At 63.4% G+C, this 19,357-nt stretch overlaps 1 protein-coding gene across 1 annotated transcript; it reads left to right on the forward strand.

Moving 5' to 3' along the window:
- The first annotated feature begins 656 nt into the window (after nucleotides 1-656).
- On the forward strand, nucleotides 657-19,024 carry CDC42BPG (CDC42 binding protein kinase gamma). Its single transcript, XM_054725215.1, has 37 exons — nucleotides 657-902; nucleotides 3,371-3,462; nucleotides 3,550-3,633; nucleotides 4,008-4,103; nucleotides 4,404-4,552; nucleotides 5,042-5,135; nucleotides 5,394-5,594; nucleotides 5,719-5,967; nucleotides 6,348-6,427; nucleotides 7,249-7,346; nucleotides 7,436-7,516; nucleotides 7,802-7,899; nucleotides 7,994-8,173; nucleotides 8,423-8,515; nucleotides 8,662-8,783; nucleotides 8,872-8,944; nucleotides 9,165-9,271; nucleotides 9,356-9,470; nucleotides 9,693-9,841; nucleotides 9,919-10,007; nucleotides 10,313-10,365; nucleotides 10,445-10,543; nucleotides 10,621-10,680; nucleotides 10,965-11,070; nucleotides 11,314-11,447; nucleotides 11,527-11,666; nucleotides 11,764-11,845; nucleotides 12,562-12,778; nucleotides 13,650-13,712; nucleotides 13,833-14,432; nucleotides 15,545-15,642; nucleotides 15,724-15,808; nucleotides 15,924-16,044; nucleotides 16,215-16,332; nucleotides 16,523-16,637; nucleotides 16,755-16,840; nucleotides 17,861-19,024. Exons 1-37 carry the CDS (start codon nucleotides 743-745, stop codon nucleotides 17,915-17,917), a joined length of 4,644 nt encoding a protein of 1,547 aa, XP_054581190.1. The 5' UTR covers nucleotides 657-742; the 3' UTR covers nucleotides 17,918-19,024.
- Nucleotides 19,025-19,357: the final 333 nt, after the last annotated feature.

Below are 19,357 nucleotides of genomic sequence, written 5' to 3' on the forward strand. Positions count from 1 at the left end.
CTAAGGGTCCTCTCATCCTCAGCCTCTCAATTCATTTTGTCCTTCCCAACTCTCAGTGTGTCCATCTGCCAAATGGGTGTAACTATTCCTGCCTCACATACCTGTCTCCCAGGTGGCTGTAACGATACAAATAAAGTGAAAGCAGAAACTAGCGAGTTTTTTGAAGGGGGACAGCCCGGGAAGGGAGCGGACTACAACTCCCATCCGGCTCCGGGGCCGCGGGCGTCCCTAGCCCCTCTCCCTAAGCTGAGAAAGAGGCGGCCGCTGCCCCGGCGGACGAGGGAAGCTGCCGTACCCCGGGCATCCCCGCCGAGGTTGGGGGCCGGCGAGGGCCCAGGTAAGGCTGGGTCTAGGGCCGCACAGGGATCGCCGGCTCCCCCGGCCCCTAGAGACCCCCGCCTGGCCCCGCCCTGCCCAGGAGTTAGTAGCGTTCGGGCCCGCCCCCCCACTTCCTGGCCGAGGTTGGCTCCGCCCCCGCTCGCCTCCGCCCTCCCACCTTCACCCACTGTCGGATCTCCCATTGGCCGGCGCGCACCTGCCCGTCCGTCGGGGGGCGGGGCGGAGGGCGGGGCGGGGCGCCCAGGTGAGGGCGCGCTGGAGGCCTCGGAGGAAGGTGACAGCGGGGAGGGCGGGAGGGTGGGGGGAGGACGCGCGGAGGATCCGAGGACGGACCGGCGGACCGACCGACGGCGGACATGCGGGCGGCCCGGCTCTAGCCCCGGCCGGAGCCTCGGCCGCAGCCATGGAGCGGCGGCTGCGTGCGCTGGACCGGCTGGCGCGGGGCGAGGCCGGCGGCGGCCCGGGCCTCGACGGCCTCTTGGATCTGCTGCTGGGGCTGCACCACGAGCTCAGCAGCGCCCCCCTGCGGCGAGAGCGCAACGTGGCGCAGTTCCTGAGCTGGGGTGAGTGACTCGGGCGGGACCGGAGGGGTGGACCGCAGGGGTGGACCGCGGGACTCCGCGTCTGGACCCTCTCCCTCCGCGCTCCACGCCCACAGACCCTCCCACCCGGAGCCGCGCGCCCACAGCCCCCAACCCCCACCGCAGACGCAGGGAACTGGCTAGCGGACCCCGCGGGCCTCTTAGTCACCTGCACACCTTACCTTCACTCAGATTCACACACACTCCCTTCCACTCACAGAACCTGGACCGTGCTCACAACACACATCTCACATAGACTCACAGAAACTTGGTCCCAGGTATAGACCCAGACACAGGTACAAGGCACGCTCTACACAGAGCCACGTCCAGAACCCCTCCCTCACGCATCACACCTCATGACCTGTGAGAACAGACTCACACGCAGACTCCGTGCATGTCACCCACGGGCACACATGCGCTCTCAGTCTCCCGCATACCACACGGCCGCACTGGGACGCTCGCTCATATGCAGCTGGTGGAGAGACACCTGTTTCTACTCACAATCTGTAGGTGTCACACACGTCCCCCCGACACGCACTTCCATCTCCCTGCATCTAAGACCACCCCAGTCTGGACGAGGCACCAACCTCAGCCCCTTTGTGCAAGCCGCTGGCCAGGTTTCCCGAGGGCTTTTCCCCAGGGCCAGGGAGGGAGGCCTGGCTGGAGGTGGATCTGTACCCCTTCCTGGTTGACTCATCTGAGTCACCGGGAGTGGCTGGCCCGGGGTGACCCTGAATTCACTGTGAGCACCGGTGCCAGCCAGGCCAGGCCATGGGGGTAGGGCATGGGGCCTGGCCTGGAGGGAGAGTGAGGGTGTTTGCCCAGTGGGCAACTAGTGTTCAGGCACTCCTGAGCTCTGGGCAGGCACACGGCCCAGCCTGGCACAGTTGGGGGCCTGAGACATTCCAGTGAGTGGTCCCCAGCCCGCAGCCCTTTCCTCAGTGGTGAGGGCGTAAGAGGTGCCCCATCTCCTTGCTGCCTTCTCTTCTCCCCGGACTCCTGCACCTTATGCTTGTGTCTCACTGTGTTGTCATCACCCCCTGTGACGCCACACCCACGTGTGTGTGTTTGCACACACATGTGCTCCTCCCTGCCTGCCTCTGGCGCCTCTGCCTGGGACCCCCGTGTGGGGGCCTGTCTGTTGACATCTCCCGAGGTAACTTGCAGGGTGGTGACTCACTCTGCTCCTGCCCTAACTTGTCCCCAATCCTAGAGCCCCATCCCCTAGGGCAGGGCCAGGGGACTGGGCAGCCTGTCCGGGGACCTGGATCCTCCTGTCTATGGGCCCCTGGTTTGGGCCCCCGTCTGGCTGATGGGTAGCCGTCCTGGCCTCCGCTCCCCCTTGGAGGCCTGTGGCTGCTCCTCGCAGCTGCACACACAGACCTGGGAAAGAGACAATTAATTTCTGTAATGAGGTTTCCACCCCTGCTGCGGGGGTTCTGCCTGATAAACCTGTGGAGCAGCTCTCTGTCCCACCCACACACTCGCCCATCTGGCAGGGAGTTTACCTCCTGGCAGGGGAAACTGAGGCAGGGAGTCAGACTGCAGCTGACCCCAACCGCTACTGGTCACTCTTGGCCTCCTTAAGTTTCTAGGCCCCGGTTCCCACCTCCAGGCCTGGAAAGGGCCTGGGAGTGGCTGAAGATGCCCCGTGTGGGAGTGTCAGGGACTGCAGGCAGGAGGAGGATCCTGGCCAGGTGAAGGCCAAGTCCAGAGAGGGAGGCGGGCTCAGCTGTAGGGCTGGTCAGGCCTGGAGGAGGTCCTGAGTGTTCACATCTTCCAGTGCCAGCGTCTGGAGCCAGGGAGAGGTTTTTGGCCCTGCATGTGAGTCTTGTGAGGTTCTGGGCAGACCCATCTATGCCTGCCGACGAGGAGGCCCCCATGGGGAGACGCTGTCCTGCCTGTCCTCTGGGCTCCCCCAGGCCTCACCCCGACCGAGGTACCCCGGTGCCTACAGGGGCCCGGGACTGGGCCACACTCCTCAGTGGCAGAGAAGCCTCTCTGGGGACAAGGAATGTTGCCTGTCCAGTTTCCCAAGACAGGCTCTGGCCTGGTCTTGCTGGTGGCTAAGAACTGTGCGCTGGGGGTGGGAATGGTATCCCCATGTGCCCCGGGTGACCTGGCTGGCCAGGGGCAGCCCCAAGCTGGGGAGGACTACACGTTCCATCAGTCCCTGGGATCCAGGCTGTCTGGAGTCTGGGGGCAGAGGTCTAAGGATTCAGGGAGGTCTCAGGGCCAGGTGGTCAGCAGAGTCAGGACCCCACCTTGCATGCATCCTGATCATGGCTGAATGGGCTGCAGCCCCTATCGACCCCTTAGCCAGAGGTTGTCCTGGGGAGGTCATCCTTGCCCTGGCCTCAGAGGAGTTATGGCTCCTGGCTTCCCCCAGGTGAGAGAGGGATCCGGGGCCCTCCCGAAGGTTCCCTGAGCCCCACTCTGTGTCTCCTCAGCCAGCCCCTTCGTCACAAAAGTGAAGGAGCTGCGGCTGCAGAGAGAGGACTTTGAGATCTTGAAGGTGATCGGCCGAGGCGCCTTCGGGGAGGTGAGCAGCGGCCTGGGGAGGCGGGAGGAGGGTGTTTGCACCGACGGCGCTGAGCCCCGCTGAGCCCGGTGCTCTCTGTGGCCTCAGGTCGCCGTGGTGAGGCAGAGGGACAGTGGGCAGATTTTTGCCATGAAAATGCTGCACAAATGGGAGATGCTGAAGAGGGCCGAGGTCAGTTTGGAGTCTGGTGAGACTTAGGCACCCTAAAAACGGGTGAGGGGGGAGGGCGAGAGGGTGCTGGCATACAGGGCATGCGGGAGAAGAGGTGGTGTGGCTGCCCAACAGGCAGAGGATCCACCCCCAACAGCTGCCGACTCCCCCATCCCTTCCTCACTCTAAACCTTCCTTGGAAGCACGTGGAGTTGTTCCCACTTTCCTTATGATAACACTGAGGCCCAGAGCCATGAAGCATGGGCTCTGGCTCACACAGAGGACCTTAATCTGAGCTCCTAGACTTCCTGAGTTTTACTCCATCCCCTGAGCTGGCGTGGGGCTTTCCTGGGCTCTGATCCCACCCCATCCCCTGCCCCCCAAACCTGCTATAGACAGCCTGTTTCCGGGAGGAGCGGGATGTCCTGGTGAAGGGGGACGGCCGGTGGGTGACCGCTCTGCATTACGCCTTCCAAGACGAGGAGTATCTGGTGAGGATCCCGGGCGAGGTTGGAGGGGGTTGCCCGGGGACAAAGGAGAAGGCCCTTGGGGTCCAGAAGCATTGGGCCCAAGGAGAGAGAGGTCCCTCCTACTGGGACCAACAGGCTTACCCTCTCAACCAGCTCAGGGCCTGGACCCTCCGCCTGAGTACTGACTGGGAGCTGGCCCCCCCAAAGCTGGTGGGAGACACAGCCCCGCCTCCCAGAGCCCCACGGGGCCACTGGGAGGCGAGGTCCTGGGGCAGGTGTCCCTTTTTCCATCTGATTCTTGCCCCACCCACCACCATCCAGTACCTGGTGATGGACTACTACGCCGGCGGGGACCTCCTCACTCTGCTGAGCCGCTTTGAGGACCGCCTCCCGCCCGAGCTGGCCCAGTTCTACCTGGCTGAGATGGTGCTGGCCATCCACTCCCTGCACCAGCTGGGCTACGTCCACAGGTGAGGCCCGCACAGCCCCAGTGCCCGCTCCAGTCCCTGCTGACGGCTCTGGGACAGCTGACATTGGCTGAGCACTCACCCCGTGCCAGGCCCTGCGCTGCGTGCGTCGCTGCATGATGCCTTGGACTACTCACACCAAAAACTGTGTGAGGGGCTGCTCACTGCTCCGTTTGATAGATGAGCAAGTCAGGGCTTAGCACAGCTGAGCACCTGCCTGGTTCCCGGTGACTCAGCTGGGGGGTGGCCAAGCTGTGGTTTGCTCCTGTGTCCCCCAGAGCACACTCTGCTGCCTCGGAGGGTCGTCCTTACGGATCCCTTTCCCCAGTCTAGCCACCTTCCTCCTTCCTGGGAGCTAGGGGGCCTGGCCGCCAGCCTTCACCCATCTCACATGCATGCATGCAGGAGCACGTGTGAGCATACACATACGTGCCCGTGCACACACCCAACCGCACACACAGGTCAGGCCCTCACTCTCCCCGCCTCCCCCAGGGATGTCAAGCCGGACAATATCCTCCTGGACATGAACGGGCACATCCGCCTGGCCGACTTTGGCTCCTGCCTACGTCTCAACAGCAGTGGCATGGTGAGGACCCCGCCCCGGGGTGGGGGCAGGGAACACGTGGCTAGAAACGCTCCCAGGGCCTGGGAGGCACCCGGCCTAGTGCAGGGGGCTTCCGGCTCCCAGGGGAAGGAAGGACTAGGCCCAGGGCCCAGGTGGGAGCACCAGGCCAGCCAACCCCTAGGGAGTGGGGTGCCAAGGCCTAGACCCTGGGTGAAGGGCCAGCAGGCCCAGCCAAGCCGGGGGCTGTCCTCGTGTCCTCATCAACACCACCGCCCACAGGTGGACTCGTCCGTGGCAGTGGGGACTCCCGACTACATCTCCCCTGAGATCCTGCAGGCCATGGAGGAGGGCAAGGGCCACTATGGCCCGCAGTGTGACTGGTGGTCGCTGGGGGTCTGTGCCTACGAGCTGCTCTTTGGGGAAACGCCCTTCTATGCTGAATCCCTGGTGGAAACCTACGCCAAGATCATGAACCATGAGGTCTGGCTGCCAGGCTCCGGGGTTCGGGGAGGGCAGCGGGACTCCCGGGTCCACGAGGTTGGTGATGCCTGTAGGTGGGGGTGGGATTCCGGATACCCACCCGCACCGCTCCCCTGGCCTGCAGGACCACCTGCAGTTCCCCTCGGACGTGCCGGATGTGCCGGCCAGTGCCCAGGACCTGATCCGCCAGCTGCTGTGCCGCCAGGAGGAGCGTCTGGGCCGAGGAGGGCTGGATGACTTCCGGAACCATCCCTTCTTCGAGGGTGTGGACTGGGAGCGGCTGGCGAGCAGCACTGCCCCCTACATCCCGGAGCTTCGCGGGCCTGTGGACACCTCCAACTTCGATGTGGACGATGACACCCTCAACCATCCAGTGAGTGGTGGGTCCCACTGCAGTAGGTCCCTCCCTGGCTGTGGGAACCCCCTAGAAGTTTCCCAAAGCAGTTGCTGGGCTGGGCCTGAGGCCTTCAGACCCCAGAGGCTCTTGGGAGTTATGTTCCACCTGCCTTGAGGTGGGTTGTGTCAGGTGAGGGTCCTTTACCTTGCCTCATTCTATTAACCAGAAGTTTATAAGGAAGAAGACTCCCGGCCATAGCCTCAAGGACTCATGGGAAGTGTGGTCTGGTTAGGTGGGGGCCATGTTCCCACCTGCGCAGGAGGAGGGCGGCACTCCGTCCCCAGGCGTCTCCTGGATCTGAAGCCTCAGCCTGGAGCTGTGCCCGGAGACTCTAACTCTTTCCCCTCCTTCCGCAGGGGACCCTGCCACCACCCTCCCATGGGGCCTTCTCAGGCCACCACCTGCCATTCGTGGGTTTCACCTACACCTCGGGCAGGTGAGTCTGGTCCTCACCCACCTGGTGGGAAGCTGGGGGCTGCCTGGCTTGGAGGACACTGGGAGTGTAGCCCAGGACCTGGTGCCTGCATGGGACAGGTGCTGAGGATGTGTGCTCTGAGCCCGCAGGAAGACAGCCCCATGTCCTCGGGGTCCCAGTGAGTCCATGCCCAGGCCCCTCTGGGTCCCGCCCCGGCATTTGGCCCTCACAGTTCCCTCCATGGCAGACTAGAAGTATGCTGGACTGGGAGCCAGAGGCCTCACATTGGAAGGGCCCGTACTGCTGCCTGAGCCTCAGCTTGTGCCTCTGTGAAATGGGCAGGATGATCCAGTTCCATGCGTGGGGCTGGCCTGAGACCATAGTGAGGTCCTGGAGAAGAGGCACTGCGGGTGTGAGCCGCACGCGTGGAGCGCCCACGGGTGCCGCACTCATGGTGCCCACTGTTTGTTCCCCAGGCGTGGGGCCCACGGGACCCATGTCACCGAGTCCTCTTGACAATCCTTGGAAGAAACCCTGTTATCACCTCCATTTTCCTGTGAGGAAATTGGGGCTCAGATATGTTAGATGACTATTCATAGTCACATAGCTTGTAGGGGCTCGAACCTGGACTGCGGGATCTGGGAGCCAATGGTACCAGCCTGGGGACTCCCAAGGGCAGGGTCTGGCCGGATTGGTTTCTCTTCCGGCACAGAGCCCAGGGTTGGGTACAGACCTGGCACACTGCGGGTGTTTCTTGGGTGAATGAATGAGGGGATGCGGGAGAATGGAGGCGGTTTTGGCGGGTGGGGTCTCTGCTGACCTTGCTGCCCTGCTCTCCCCAGTCCCGGCCCCGAGAGCAGCTCCGAGCAGCTGGCTGCCCTGGAGCGGAAGCTCCGCTGTCTAGAGCAGGAGAAGACGGAGCTGAGCCGGAAGCTCCAAGGTACCGGGAGCCAGCGGGGCCGGGGCTGCGGGTCTGACCAGGGCTACTGCCGTGGACTAGCTGCTCACCTGTGGCTCTCCCCGCGGCAGAGGCCCTGCAGATCCCCTCGGACCATCGGGAGCTGGAGCAGCTGCGGAAGGAAGTCCAGACCCTACAGGACAGGCTGTCAGGTATCCTACTCACCCATCCCCGCTCCTTCTCTGCCCCCTGCCCTCACCTTGGGGCGGACCTGCTTTCCCAGCACACCCGAGTCCACCCTGGGTTCCGGTCCTGCCCCGGCTCTGTGCACGCTGTGTGAGCTCAGGGAATTATCTTAAACTCTGAGCCTGCACATGGAAAATGGGCCGAGGAGACCCCCTCCCAGGCCGCAGCCAGGGCTCCACGAGACACTGCCTGCGGTGCCTGGCTGAGGCTGGGCAGTCAGTATGTGCGGTCTCAGTGACAATTCCTGGCAGAGACGCTGAGGGACAGCGAGGCCCCCTTGTCCCAGACGGATGGGCCCCCTGCCGGTAGTGACGGTGACCTACAGCAGGAGAGAGACCGGCTCCTCCAGGTGAGGGCCTGGTGCGGTGGGACTGGCCCAGGGCTCGATGGTAGGAGGCCCTTGCCCTGACTCCAGGCTTTGTCCTCCCCATCCTGGTCCCCAGGAGCTGGCAGAGGCTCGGGCAGGGCTGCGGGCACAGGAGACGGAACTGTGCAGAGCCCAGGGCGGGCAGGAGGAGCTGCTCCGACGGCTGCAGGAGACCCAGGAGAGAGAGGCGGCCTCGGCCAGCCAGACCCAGGCCCTGAGCTCCCAGCTGGAGGAAGCCCAGGCTGCCCGGAGGGAGGTAAGTGACCCCTGGCATGGCTGGAGGAAGCCCAGGGAGCTTGGGTCAAGGTTCTGGGAACACCAGGTGCCTTTGCGCTCCCCACTGTGGCCGGCAGAGGCCTGAGCAGGGGATGATGGTTAGGGTGGGCGGCTGGGGTTCCCTGCCTCATTCCCGCTGTGGCTGGCAAAGCTGGAGAGTCTGCAGCAAGGCCAGGTAGACGCTTGGGGTGGGCAGGTCAGCACTGGCTGCCTCTGCACCCCATCACAGCTGCAGGCCCAGGTGGCCACCCTGAGCCGGGAGGTGACACAGCTTCAGAGACAGAGGGAGCGAAGCCTTGAGAAAGAATCTTCCCGGGTCAAGGTACTGAGTTCTAACCCCCAACCCCCTAAGGGGCACTTCCTCTGCCTGACCTGACTCAGGGCCCTCGGGTCCAGGCCTGTGTCCCAGCGGTAGAGTGGGCCATGGCTTCCCAGGCCCCTGCCCTGACCCCTCTCCGTGTCCTCAAGACCGTCCACACTGCCTCTGAGACCAACGGCACGGGATCGCCCGAGGGCGGGCCTCAGGAGGCTCAGCTGAGGAAGGAGGTGGCCGCCCTGCGTGTGCAGCTGGAGCAGGCCCGCGGCCACGGGTGAGCTGGGCAGCTGGCGGAGGCGGGGGGGGGGGGAGAAGGACCAGGGCCCCAGGTGGGAGTAACCGAGGCATCCTCTCCTCTCCAGGCCCAGGGGAAAGGAGGAGGCCCTGTGCCGGCTACAGGAAGAGAACCGGCGGCTGAGCCGCGAGCAGGAGCGGGTCAGTAGGGTAGACAGAGGGCAAGACAGCCAGGCAGAGGGACCTGGCAGGGGCACAGCAGGAGGGGTGGGCAGAGAGGCCAGGGCCCAGGGCTGGCTGTCTCCCTAGGGGAGTGCCCGTAGCAGGCAGGCAAGCTGGAGGGGGTGAGCAAGGGCGGACATAGGCAGGGCTCTGGTGCTCGGGCCCCTGGGACTGACCCCACCCCCCACCTGGCCCCCAGCTTGTGGAAGAGCTGGAGCGGGAGCAGCAGAGCCGGCAGCGCCTGGAGGGCGAGCGGCGGGAGACAGAGGGCAACTGGGAGGCCCAGATCGCCGACATCCTCAGCTGGTGGGTGCCTTGGGCTGGAGGTGGAGGCTGGGCGCAGGCGGAGCTGAGGGCTCAGCCATCACCCTGAGGCCCCTTTCCAATCAGGGTGAATGATGAGAAGGTCTCGAGAGGCTACCTGCAGGCCCTGGCCACCAAGATGGCAGAGGAGCTGGAGTCCTTGAGGAACGTGGGCACCCAGACACTCCCTGCCCGGCCGCTGGTGAGCCCCAGAGATACCCAGTGGGGAGGGGGTGCCTCACTCTGAAGGGGAGGACACAGCTCATGGAAGAGCAGTGACTTGCTTCAGCCCACAGTGTCACTGGCAGAGCTGGGGCTGTGCGCCTGATCAGGTGGCATCGGCAGTGGTGTGCTCTGGCGAGAGGGGGCCTCTGAGGCAGCCAGGCCCAGGGGGCATCTCACAGGGGTGCCCTCTGGCCACCAGGACCACCAGTGGAAGGCAAGGCGGCTGCAGAAGATGGAGGCCTCGGCCCGGCTGGAGCTGCAGTTGGCCTTGGAGGCCGAGATCCGGGCCAAGCAGAGCTTGCAGGAGCAGCTGACACAGGTGCAGGAGGCCCAGCTGCAGGCCGAGAGGTGAGCCAGGGCAGGCGCGGCAGCGGGCACCAGGAGCATGCCGGGGCGGGTGGTGAGCTCTCGCCGGTCCTCCCCAGCCATCTGCAGGAGGCTGAGAAGCAGAACCGGGGCCTGCAGCAGGAGCTGGCTGCACTGCGGGAGGAGCTGCGGGCCCGCGGGCCAGGAGGTGAGTGGCCGTCTGCATGGCTGTCCTGGGGCAAGTCCCCCACTGCAGCCTCCGTTACCAGGGGGTCCCACCCGCCTGGCAGGGCGTGGAGACAAGAATTTGTTCCAGACGGTCGCTTACCCCACCATCTGTTAGCAGCACTTACTGAGCACCTACTGTGTGCCAGGTCCCGCCACCACAGCCTGCAGTCATTGCCCCACTTTACTGAGGCGGAAACAGGCCCCCACTGGCCCATGGCTCCTCAGGAACAAGTGTCAGGGCTGGGCCAGACCCCAACCCCAGTGACCCACACCCTCTGTTTTCAGACACCAAGTCCTCAAACTCCCTGATTCCCTTCCTGCCTTTCCGGAGCTCAGAGGTAAGAACCCGGTTCAGGGGCTGGTTGGGGAGGGTCCTGGGGACAGGCACAGAGGCCTTGATTTGCCCCCAAACCCCAGAAGGATTCTGCCAAGGACCCTGGCATCTCAGGAGAGGCCCCAAGACCCGGAGTGGAGCCCGAGCTGAGGCCGGAGGGCCGACGCAGCCTGCGCCTGGGGGTAAGGGCGGCGGGAACCTGCCGTGGGGGGCCCTCTGCCCATGCGTTTCTCACCTGCTCGTTTACCCTCCCCCGCAGGCTGTGTTCCCCAGGGGACCTGCGGCTACCACAGCCCCTGCCGAAGGTCCTCCTGCAAAGGTGGGTGCCCAGAGGGTGGAGCGGGTGGGGGCACCACGCCGTTCTGCTGGGTTTCCAGGGACCCTCTTGGTTCCTCCACCTGCACCAGGGCCCGCAGACCACATCGTGGGTGGCGGTGGCAATGGGTCTGAGTGCTGCCACAGACTCACTGGGGCTCAGAGCTCACGCTGCCAGCCGGCTCAGTCCCTGGTCCTGCCTGACGCTTCAGGGTTGCCTCAGGAGTGGGGTGCAGGGCCCTGAGAGGCTGTGGTCTGAGGGGAATAACGGCCATGTTCCTCCCCAAGCCTGGCTCACACATGCTGCGCCCCCGGAGTTTCCCGTCCCCCACCAAGTGTCTGCGCTGCACCTCGCTGATGCTGGGCCTGGGCCGCCAGGGCCTGGGCTGTGACGGTGAGACCCCTCGCCCCTACCCAGCCCCCGGCCTCCCCGGCACCAGCCCCAGCCCCTGGGAGGATCGAACAGAAATGGCCCCGATCCTGACACACCAGGCTCCGTCTCTGAGCCCAGGCTGCGTTTCCCACTGCTACGTTTTTCTTTTCTCACTTGATGGGGAATTAGTGACAGCTTGGGGCCTCAGGGAAGCTGGGGCTGGGAACGCCCAGGCTCACACCCTGCCTCCTGCCTTCCCCACAGCCTGCGGCTACTTCTGTCACTGGGCCTGCGCCCCACAGGCCCCACCCTGTCCTGTGCCCCCTGATCTCCTCTGCACGGCCCTGGGAGTACACCCCGAAACAGGCACGGGCACTGCCTACGAGGGCTTCCTGTCGGTGAGCTGGGGCCAGGGAGGGGGAGGACAGCACGGTGGCGCTGCGGCCTGGCGGGCCCTCCCATGCCTGCCTTCCCCAGGTGCCGCGGCCCTCAGGCGTCCGGCGGGGCTGGCAGCGGGTCTTTGCCGCGCTCAGCGACTCGCGCCTGCTGCTGTTCGACGCCCCAGACCCTCGGCTCAGCCCGGCCAGCGGGGCCCTCCTGCAGGCACTGGATCTGAGGTGGGTGCCGGGCATTGGCATGGGACAAGGGACAAGTGGGTGGATGGGGTGCAGCCAGGGGGAGTGTGACCTCTGACCTATTCCATGAACCTCGCAGGGACCCCCAGTTCTCAGCCACCCCAGTCCTGGCCTCTGATGTTATCCACGCCCAATCCAAGGACCTGCCGCGCATCTTTAGGGTAAGTGCCTGGGGCGGGGTGGGCCAGTCACCACCCACTGTCAGGCTGACCCCTTCCACCGGCTTTTCTCCCTCTCCCTGGCTGACCCTCCGTCCCAGCCCCTCCTCTCCACATGGGCGGCTGCACGAGCCTCCATTCGGTCCGGGCACCCCCGCCCCATCCTGGAGGCAGAGTTTTCCATACTGGAAGCTGGCTGTCCTGCTTGTTAGGACTCACCTGCGGCTCCCTGTCACGCTCAGCGTGCTCCCGCTGTGGCTTCGAGGCCCTACATTCCTGACCCGGCAGGCCTTCCCCCCTCTCCCGGAGTCTCTCTCTGCCCTGACCACACCCTGCTTTCTCCACTTCAAAAGGGCCCTGCACTGGGACCCTTCACCTCTGCCCCCTCCGCCAGTCCCTCCCCCTCCTCGGCCATTCCCGTACTGCCTCTTCCCCCGGGCTCCAGCGGGACGCCTCTTCCCTGGGGGGTCACCCTTCCCCCTCACCTGTGTCCCCACGGTGCCCGCACATCCCCTTCCCCAGCACCCGTCAGGGCTCTGCAGTTGTCCCTGTGCTTGTCTGACCCCCTGCCTCGCTCATCACCTGCTCCAAGCAGCACCGAGCTCTCGCCCGGCAAGCTCACGTCTGGGTTAATTAGCATCAACTGCTGCACAGAGAGAAGGGAGGAAGGACACCTGGCCCGCAGCCCACAGCCCTCCAGCCGAGGTCTCTGCCCACAGGTGACAGCCTCCCAGCTGACCGTGCCGCCCGTCACGTGTACCGTGCTGCTGCTGGCGGAGAGCGAGGCTGAGCGGGAGCGCTGGCTGCAGGTGCTGGGCGAGCTGCAGCGGCTGCTGCTGGACACTCGGCCGAGGCCGCGGCCTGTGTACACCCTCAAGGAGGCCTACGACAACGGGCTGCCCCTGCTGTCGCACACGCTCTGCGCTGCCATCATTGGTGAGCCTCCTGCCAGGGGGCGCGGCCTGTTCCGGGCAGGCCCGGGGAGCAGTTAGGGCCTGTAGGGACAGTGCTGGCCCAGCCACAGTCACGAGGGCCGCTGCCACTGCCCAGTCCCTGCAGCTACGAGATGTGGACTCCGCCTTGCACCGTCCCTCGGCATGGCGGTGTGAGGAGCCCAGGCCGGGGCAGGAGCCTGGCTCCTGCTGCTCAACTTCTCTGGACCTCCATTTGCTTTTTCTGAAAGAATCTCAGGCCAGTGAACAGAGCAAAGGTTTTAATAGGAAATAAACCAGGTGTTTTGCTCTCAGCTCTCTTAACTAGCAGCTGGGTGACCTGAGCCTCACCCGTCTCCCATGAGGTTGCTGGGTCAGCAGGAGCCTGGAGCCTCCATGACAGACGGCTGCGGGAGAGGAGAGGCGCTCTCGGTGCTCCCGGTAGCCTGGGCCTTGTGCGGTCCGCCAGGTCCCCTGTCAGTCAGGAGCCGGGGGCACGGGCATTTAGTGAGCAAGGATTGCCGTGAGCTTCACACTTACCCTGCATTGCTTCCTCCCGTCTCACAGCAGCTGTGTGAGGAAGGTACCATTACTGTCCCCACGTTATTTTTATTTTTTTATTTGTCCCCACTTTACGTTAGCGGGAACCGAATCTCCAAGACTTACCCGAAGTCCCACAGCTTGGGGTGGAGGGCCTCTCACCCCATCCCTGCCCCCACAGCCTTTACCATTAGAGCCAGTCTAGACCCTGGGACAGAAGGGTTCAATGACACAGGGACAGGGAGAGACTGAGGCTCAGCAAGGGCAGGTGGACTGCCCAGTCTCTGCCTCTGAACAGGCCCTCTGACCCCTGACCCTCTCTTTCCCTCTCCCAGACCAGGACCGGCTTGCTCTGGGCACCGAGGAGGGGCTGTTTGTGATCCACCTGCACAGCAATGGTACATGCCAAGCTGGGCCAAGGCTGGTGTGGGTGGGGCTCGCCCCAGGGCCCAGGAGGATGGGCACTGAGCTGCTTCTCACCCACCTGCTGGTGACACTCTCTCTTACCAACTCCACAGATATCTTCCAGGTGGGTGAGTGCCGGCGGGTGCAGCGGCTGGCAGTGAGCCCCACCGCGGGCTTTCTGGCCGTGCTGTGTGGCCGAGGCCCCAGCGTGCGCCTCTTCCCCCTGGCCGAGCTGGAGAGCGCCGAGGTGACAGGCGCCAAGATCCCTGAGTCTCGAGGCTGCCAGGCGCTGGCAGCCGGGCGCATCCTGCAGGCCCGCACTCCTGTGCTCTGTGTAGCGGTCAAGCGCCAAGTGCTCTGCTACCAGCTGGGCCCAGGCCCTGGGCCCTGGCACCACCGCATCCGTGAGCTGCAGGCACCAGCCCCTGTGCAGAGCCTGGAGCTGCTGGGCGACCGGCTGTGTGTGGGTGCAGCTGGTGCCTTCTCGCTCTACCCGCTGCTCAATGAGGCTGCGCCCTTAGCGTTGGGGGGCAGTCTGATGCCTGAGGAGCTGCCACCATCGAGAGGGGGCCTGGGCGAGGCGCTGGGTGCCGTGGAGCTCAGCCTTAGCGAGTTCCTGCTGCTCTTCACCACGGCTGGGGTCTACGTGGACAGCGCCGGCCGCAAGTCTCGCATCCATGAGCTGCTGTGGCCAGCATTGCCCACAGGCTGGGGTAAGGCCAACAGAGAGCCAGTCTGGCCCCTGGGGCTGGCTTGGGGTGGGCCAGGGGCCTCTGGGGCTGGCTTGGGGTGGGCCAGGGCCAGGCACCTGAGGTGTAGCCCATGCATCAGAGGAGGACAGGTCCTGCCCAAACATCTGAGCTGCATCGGAAGCCAGTGTGCACCTTCCTGTCTGACCATGCCCTGCTCTGCCCTCGGCGCCTTGGAGGATCGTCCTCTTCCATGCCTTAGATCCCATCGTCCCCCTGCCTGAGCTGCTCTTCTCTTTGTGCCTGGAAAACTCTTAAGTCCATCCAGCCCCCGGGCCCGAGCAGGCCCTCCATGCGTGACCACCATGGTCGCTGTCATTGTGTGTCCGTGCTCCCTTTTACTCCCCCACTTCTGTGTTTGGACCTCTGCCCTGGCTCTTAGCACCTTCTTGTAATGACTGTTGTGGTGCACTGGGGGCTTGCACATCAGCTGGGCTGGTTTCTTCGTCACATCCAGCACCCACCCCTGACAAGCACACTCCAGGTGCTAGGACTGATTGGAGGAATGAATGAATGAATGGATGAATGAATGAATGAATGAATGAATGAGTGGGGCAGCGGGGGAGTTTGGCACATTCACAGGTAACTGGCGTAATGGAGTATGGGCTGAAAGAGAGGGACAGAGCTCCCTTCATGAGCAATGGCTCTTCTGGGGTGGGGCCTGTGGGTTGGGCGTAGCACAGACTTTCAACATGTAGGCGTTGGACCCAGACAGCCTGGGGCCAGTTCCCAGCTCTCACTCACCACGGGGTGACCTTGCCCACCACTTAGCTCTGAGGTTTCTGATCCCTCATCTGTAAGGTAGGGTTGTTTGAGAATTAAAGGAGAAAAAATATGCAAAGTGGTTAGAACTATGCCTGGCATGGCACAGAGTGGCACTCCAAGATCGTTATCTCTGATTTGTGTGGAAGTCGGGTGGGGCCACCTGGGAAGTCTCCAGAAGGACTTTTGGTGGGGCAGAAAGTTTTGCGCTCTGGCAGGGCACAGGGTGTTCCCGTGGTCCTGAGGAGGAAACAGCCCAGAGAGGTGCCTGACTTGCTCAGGGCTGCACAGCACGAGCAGTTTCTACCCTGCAGGTTACGCAGTCCCCTACCTGACGGTGTTCAGTGAGAACTCCATCGATGTGTTTGATGTGAGGAAAGCAGAATGGGTCCAGACGGTGCCGCTCAAGAAGGTGAGGGTCTGCCGGGACCCCTGGGGCTGGCCTGGGGTAGGACAGGGTAGCATGGCGTGACCTCTGTGCCTGTTGCCTCAGGTGCGACCCCTGAACCCAGAGGGCTCCCTGTTCCTCTATGGCACCGAGAAGGTCCGCCTGACCTACCTCAGGAACCGTCTGGCAGGTGAGGCAGTGTGTGTGCTTGTGTTTGTGGGTGCGCACGTGTGGGTGAATGACTCGGCGCCCGCGGACCGGAGCCCGGGGACTTGAGAGCACCGTCAGCTCTGCTTCTTCCACAGAGAAGGACGAGTTCAACATCCCCGACCTCACCGACAACAGCCGGCGCCAGCTGTTCCGCACCAAGAGCAAACGCCGCTTTTTTTTCCGGGTGTCAGACGAGCAGCGACAGCAGCAGCGCAGGTGCGCGCGCGTGACGCAATGGCTGGGCGGGGCCTCCAACTCTTGGGGGCGGGGCGAAGCAAGGCCCGCCCCCGGGGGCGGGGAGTCAGCCCCGGGAGGCGGGGTCTAGGGGCGGGATGGGTGGGAGATGGCACCTTCGCCTTCCCCCTCTAAATCGTTTCTGCCCGCAGGGAGATGCTGAAGGACCCCTTCGTGCGCTCCAAGCTCATCTCCCCGCCCACCAACTTCAACCACCTGGTACACGTGGGCTTTACCGACAGAAAGCCCAGCGCCAGGGACCCGCCCCCGGTGAGTCCAGAGCCAATCACAAACCTCCTTGGTGAGGTTGAGCCAATCAGCGCTTCTCCGGTGCGCTCGCTGCTGCCCACAGCTCACCTGGTGCCGGGCCCTCAGCACGTCCAGGCTGGCGGCCGGCTGCGGTTCATTGTCACGGTCTATGGTGCCGCTGAGTCCCACCCTCCGCCCCGTCCCCCCACAGGCTCCTGAAGGGAAGGGCCGAGGTGCCCGCAGCTCCGTCCCGCAGCGGCCCCACAGCTTCTCCGAGGCCTCGCGGCGCCCAGCCTCCATGGGCAGCGAAGGGAACGCGGACCCCAGTAAGAACAGCCCCACAGCCTCCTGTACCTCCGCATGTCTCCCCCAAGTTCCCACCCCCTTCGGACCCCTCAGATCTGACCTTGCATTTTTGTCCCCTCACCCTGTTCCTGGAACAGTGAAGAAGAAGCCCTGGACATCCCTGTCCAGCGAGTCCGTGTCCTGCCCGCAGGGATCCCTGAGCCCCGCGGCCTCCCTGATACAGGTGAGCCACGGGGGGGCGTTTCCCTCCTCCACTCCAAGCACAGGCAGTTCTGCTCGGTATTAGGCCCTTCACCGGGACCTGAGGCCAGAGAACAAGCTTAGCCCATCCTCCCCTGGATCCTAAGAGATGCGGACTGTTACCTGTCTCACCCCACAGTGGGACCTGCGGAAGTCTGGAGTTGGGATCTTGGCTCTGACTGTCCCAGCAGTGTGGCCCCGGAAAGGTGCCTGGCCCCCCTGAGCTTGTCTTGCCTGTAAAATGAGGTGGTTGTGAGACCTGGTACATAGCTCCGCACACGGGGACAGTGCCTCAGAGGGGGACCTCTTGGGATTCTTAACGGAGGCCCAGCCATGGCAGAGAGCAGCTCACTCTGGCTGGAGATGAGGGGTTCCTGCTCATCCTCCAGCCTTCTCTACAGCTGTCACCCCATCACCACCCCAGCCACACTGGGCCACTCAGAGCCTGGGCCTTGCCCTGTTCTGTCACACCTCCCAGCTCTTGCCCCTGCTCCCCCCCCCCCTTTGGGTGCCCTTTCCTGTCCCAACCCGATTAATGCCAGGCCACCTCAAGGCTCTGCACCAATGTCACCTTTTCCAGAGACCACCCGACTACCCGGTCAGGTGTCACTGCCCCTCTGGGGTGGTGCCACCTTTGGTGCCCGCCTCCCACCCGTTCCTTGTCAGTGCTGCTGTGCTTTGGTTTTTGTCTGGGTGCCCGTCCTCCCTCAACTGTGGGCTCATTGATGGCGGGGATCAAGTTGGTCTTCTGTCCAAAGGAAAGCATGTTTGTTGATTGAGTGAAGAATGGAGTGAATGAACAAAGAGACTTTACTTTGGACTCCAGGATTAAGTGCGAGCTCCCCAGTTCTCACGTCACCCCACCCCCACCTCACATCAGCCTCCTCCCAGGGCCCTGCTGCAGCCGGTGATGGGTCCTGGGAAGGCCCCGGGGGCGGTGGCTCGGTGAGGAAAGAGTCCTGCGTTCCTCTTTCTACCCTGACTTCCTTCTCTTCTCCTCTAGGTCTCAGAGCGGCCCCGGAGCCTGCCCCCAGCCCCTGAATCAGAGAGCTCCCCTTGACACCCTCTGGCAGGGCCCACCCGAACCCCAGGACTGAGATGTGAGGGAGCAAAGAGTCTGAGGACTGCCACGCTCCGGCTGGTCCGGGACACGTGGAGATTCAGACTCAGGGAGAGCCTGGGCTGGGGAGCCACTGGGAGGCTGAGTCCCTGGGACCTGGGAACCTGGCTCCCAGCCCTCACCCCACCTTTCTCCTCTACTCCCAGCCCGTTCTGTGCCCGCCAATGGTCCCTCTTCTGCTATGGGCTGGGGGCTCTTCTGGCCTGGTGTCCAGGGATGATTGTGCCAAAGCCCTCGTTTCCAGTGCCAAGCCTCGGGGGGTTTGGAAGAGTCGGGGACGGAGAAGGGCCAGGTCCCTGGGAGCAGACTCAGGTCTGGGCTGCGCCCTGTCCAGCCCCCAGGGAGGCCGAGTTGGGGCATATCCCAGCCTCTGCTCAGGGACAGGGCGAGAAGGACAGGCTCTGAGCCAGAGGAGAGAAGCGAGAGAAGCAGGGGGAAGGATGTAGGTGAAGGAAGTGAGAGGCAAGTAGGGAGAGAGGAGGTGATGGTGATTAGAAGGAGGGAAAAGCCACCTGGAGAAGGAGAGAGGGATAAAGGAAGGTGGATGAACAAGAGACAAGGAAAGAGGGAATTGGGGGAACGCACCCACGGTCCTTTCTCTGGGGAGGAGCAGGGTGGGGTTGGGAACAGGGAGAAGAAGCTCCATAAGCAACTGACATTGTCACCTAATCCGTCCAGAGGAGAAGAGAATTCCTAAGCAGGGGTGGAGTGGGGAGGGTATTTATATGGGCTACTTGGTGGGAGATGGGCACCCGGTCGGTCCACTGGCGGGTCTCCAGGCACACTTTGGCCCTTCCCAAAAAAGGGGGGGTCCTTTTTCTCAAAGCTTCGACCAACTGTGTATTAGGGGATCATAGGGGACATTTTATTATTGAGCACAGCCATTATTATTATTATTATTATATTACTATTTTTATTAAACCTCCCCCTACTGATGAGTGAGGGGCAAAATAAGTATTTATCTCCTCAAATGCCCTATTCCCGGGAGGGGTCAACCCTGATGCTCTTCGAGGCAGGAAGAAAACAATAAAGACAACTTTGTAAGTTGCTGGCCTCCCGCCTGGATCTGTTTTCCTGGGGTTCAGAAAATGGGGAGGGTGAGGAGGATCAGAAATGGAGGAGGAGGGGGAGGGTATCAAAGAAAGTTAAAGACCAAGCTGTCTTCCCCGTATTTTCAGGAATCAGGTGACACATCCAATGGGGTAAGTGAAAAGTGTTCGGTAACAAAGGGGTGGTAGCATTAGGGGGCCCGTGGAAGAGGGGGAGTGCCCCAGACCCCACGTAGCAGGAAAAGGCAGTGGTGCTCCCTGAGAAGAGCTGTGGCTCTCAGTAGAACTTGGCCATGGCTGAGCAGGAAGGCACTCCAGGAGATAAATTCCT

Source organism: Eptesicus fuscus, chromosome 13, assembly GCF_027574615.1.
Source record: "Eptesicus fuscus isolate TK198812 chromosome 13, DD_ASM_mEF_20220401, whole genome shotgun sequence".
Classification (NCBI taxonomy): domain Eukaryota; kingdom Metazoa; phylum Chordata; class Mammalia; order Chiroptera; family Vespertilionidae; genus Eptesicus; species Eptesicus fuscus.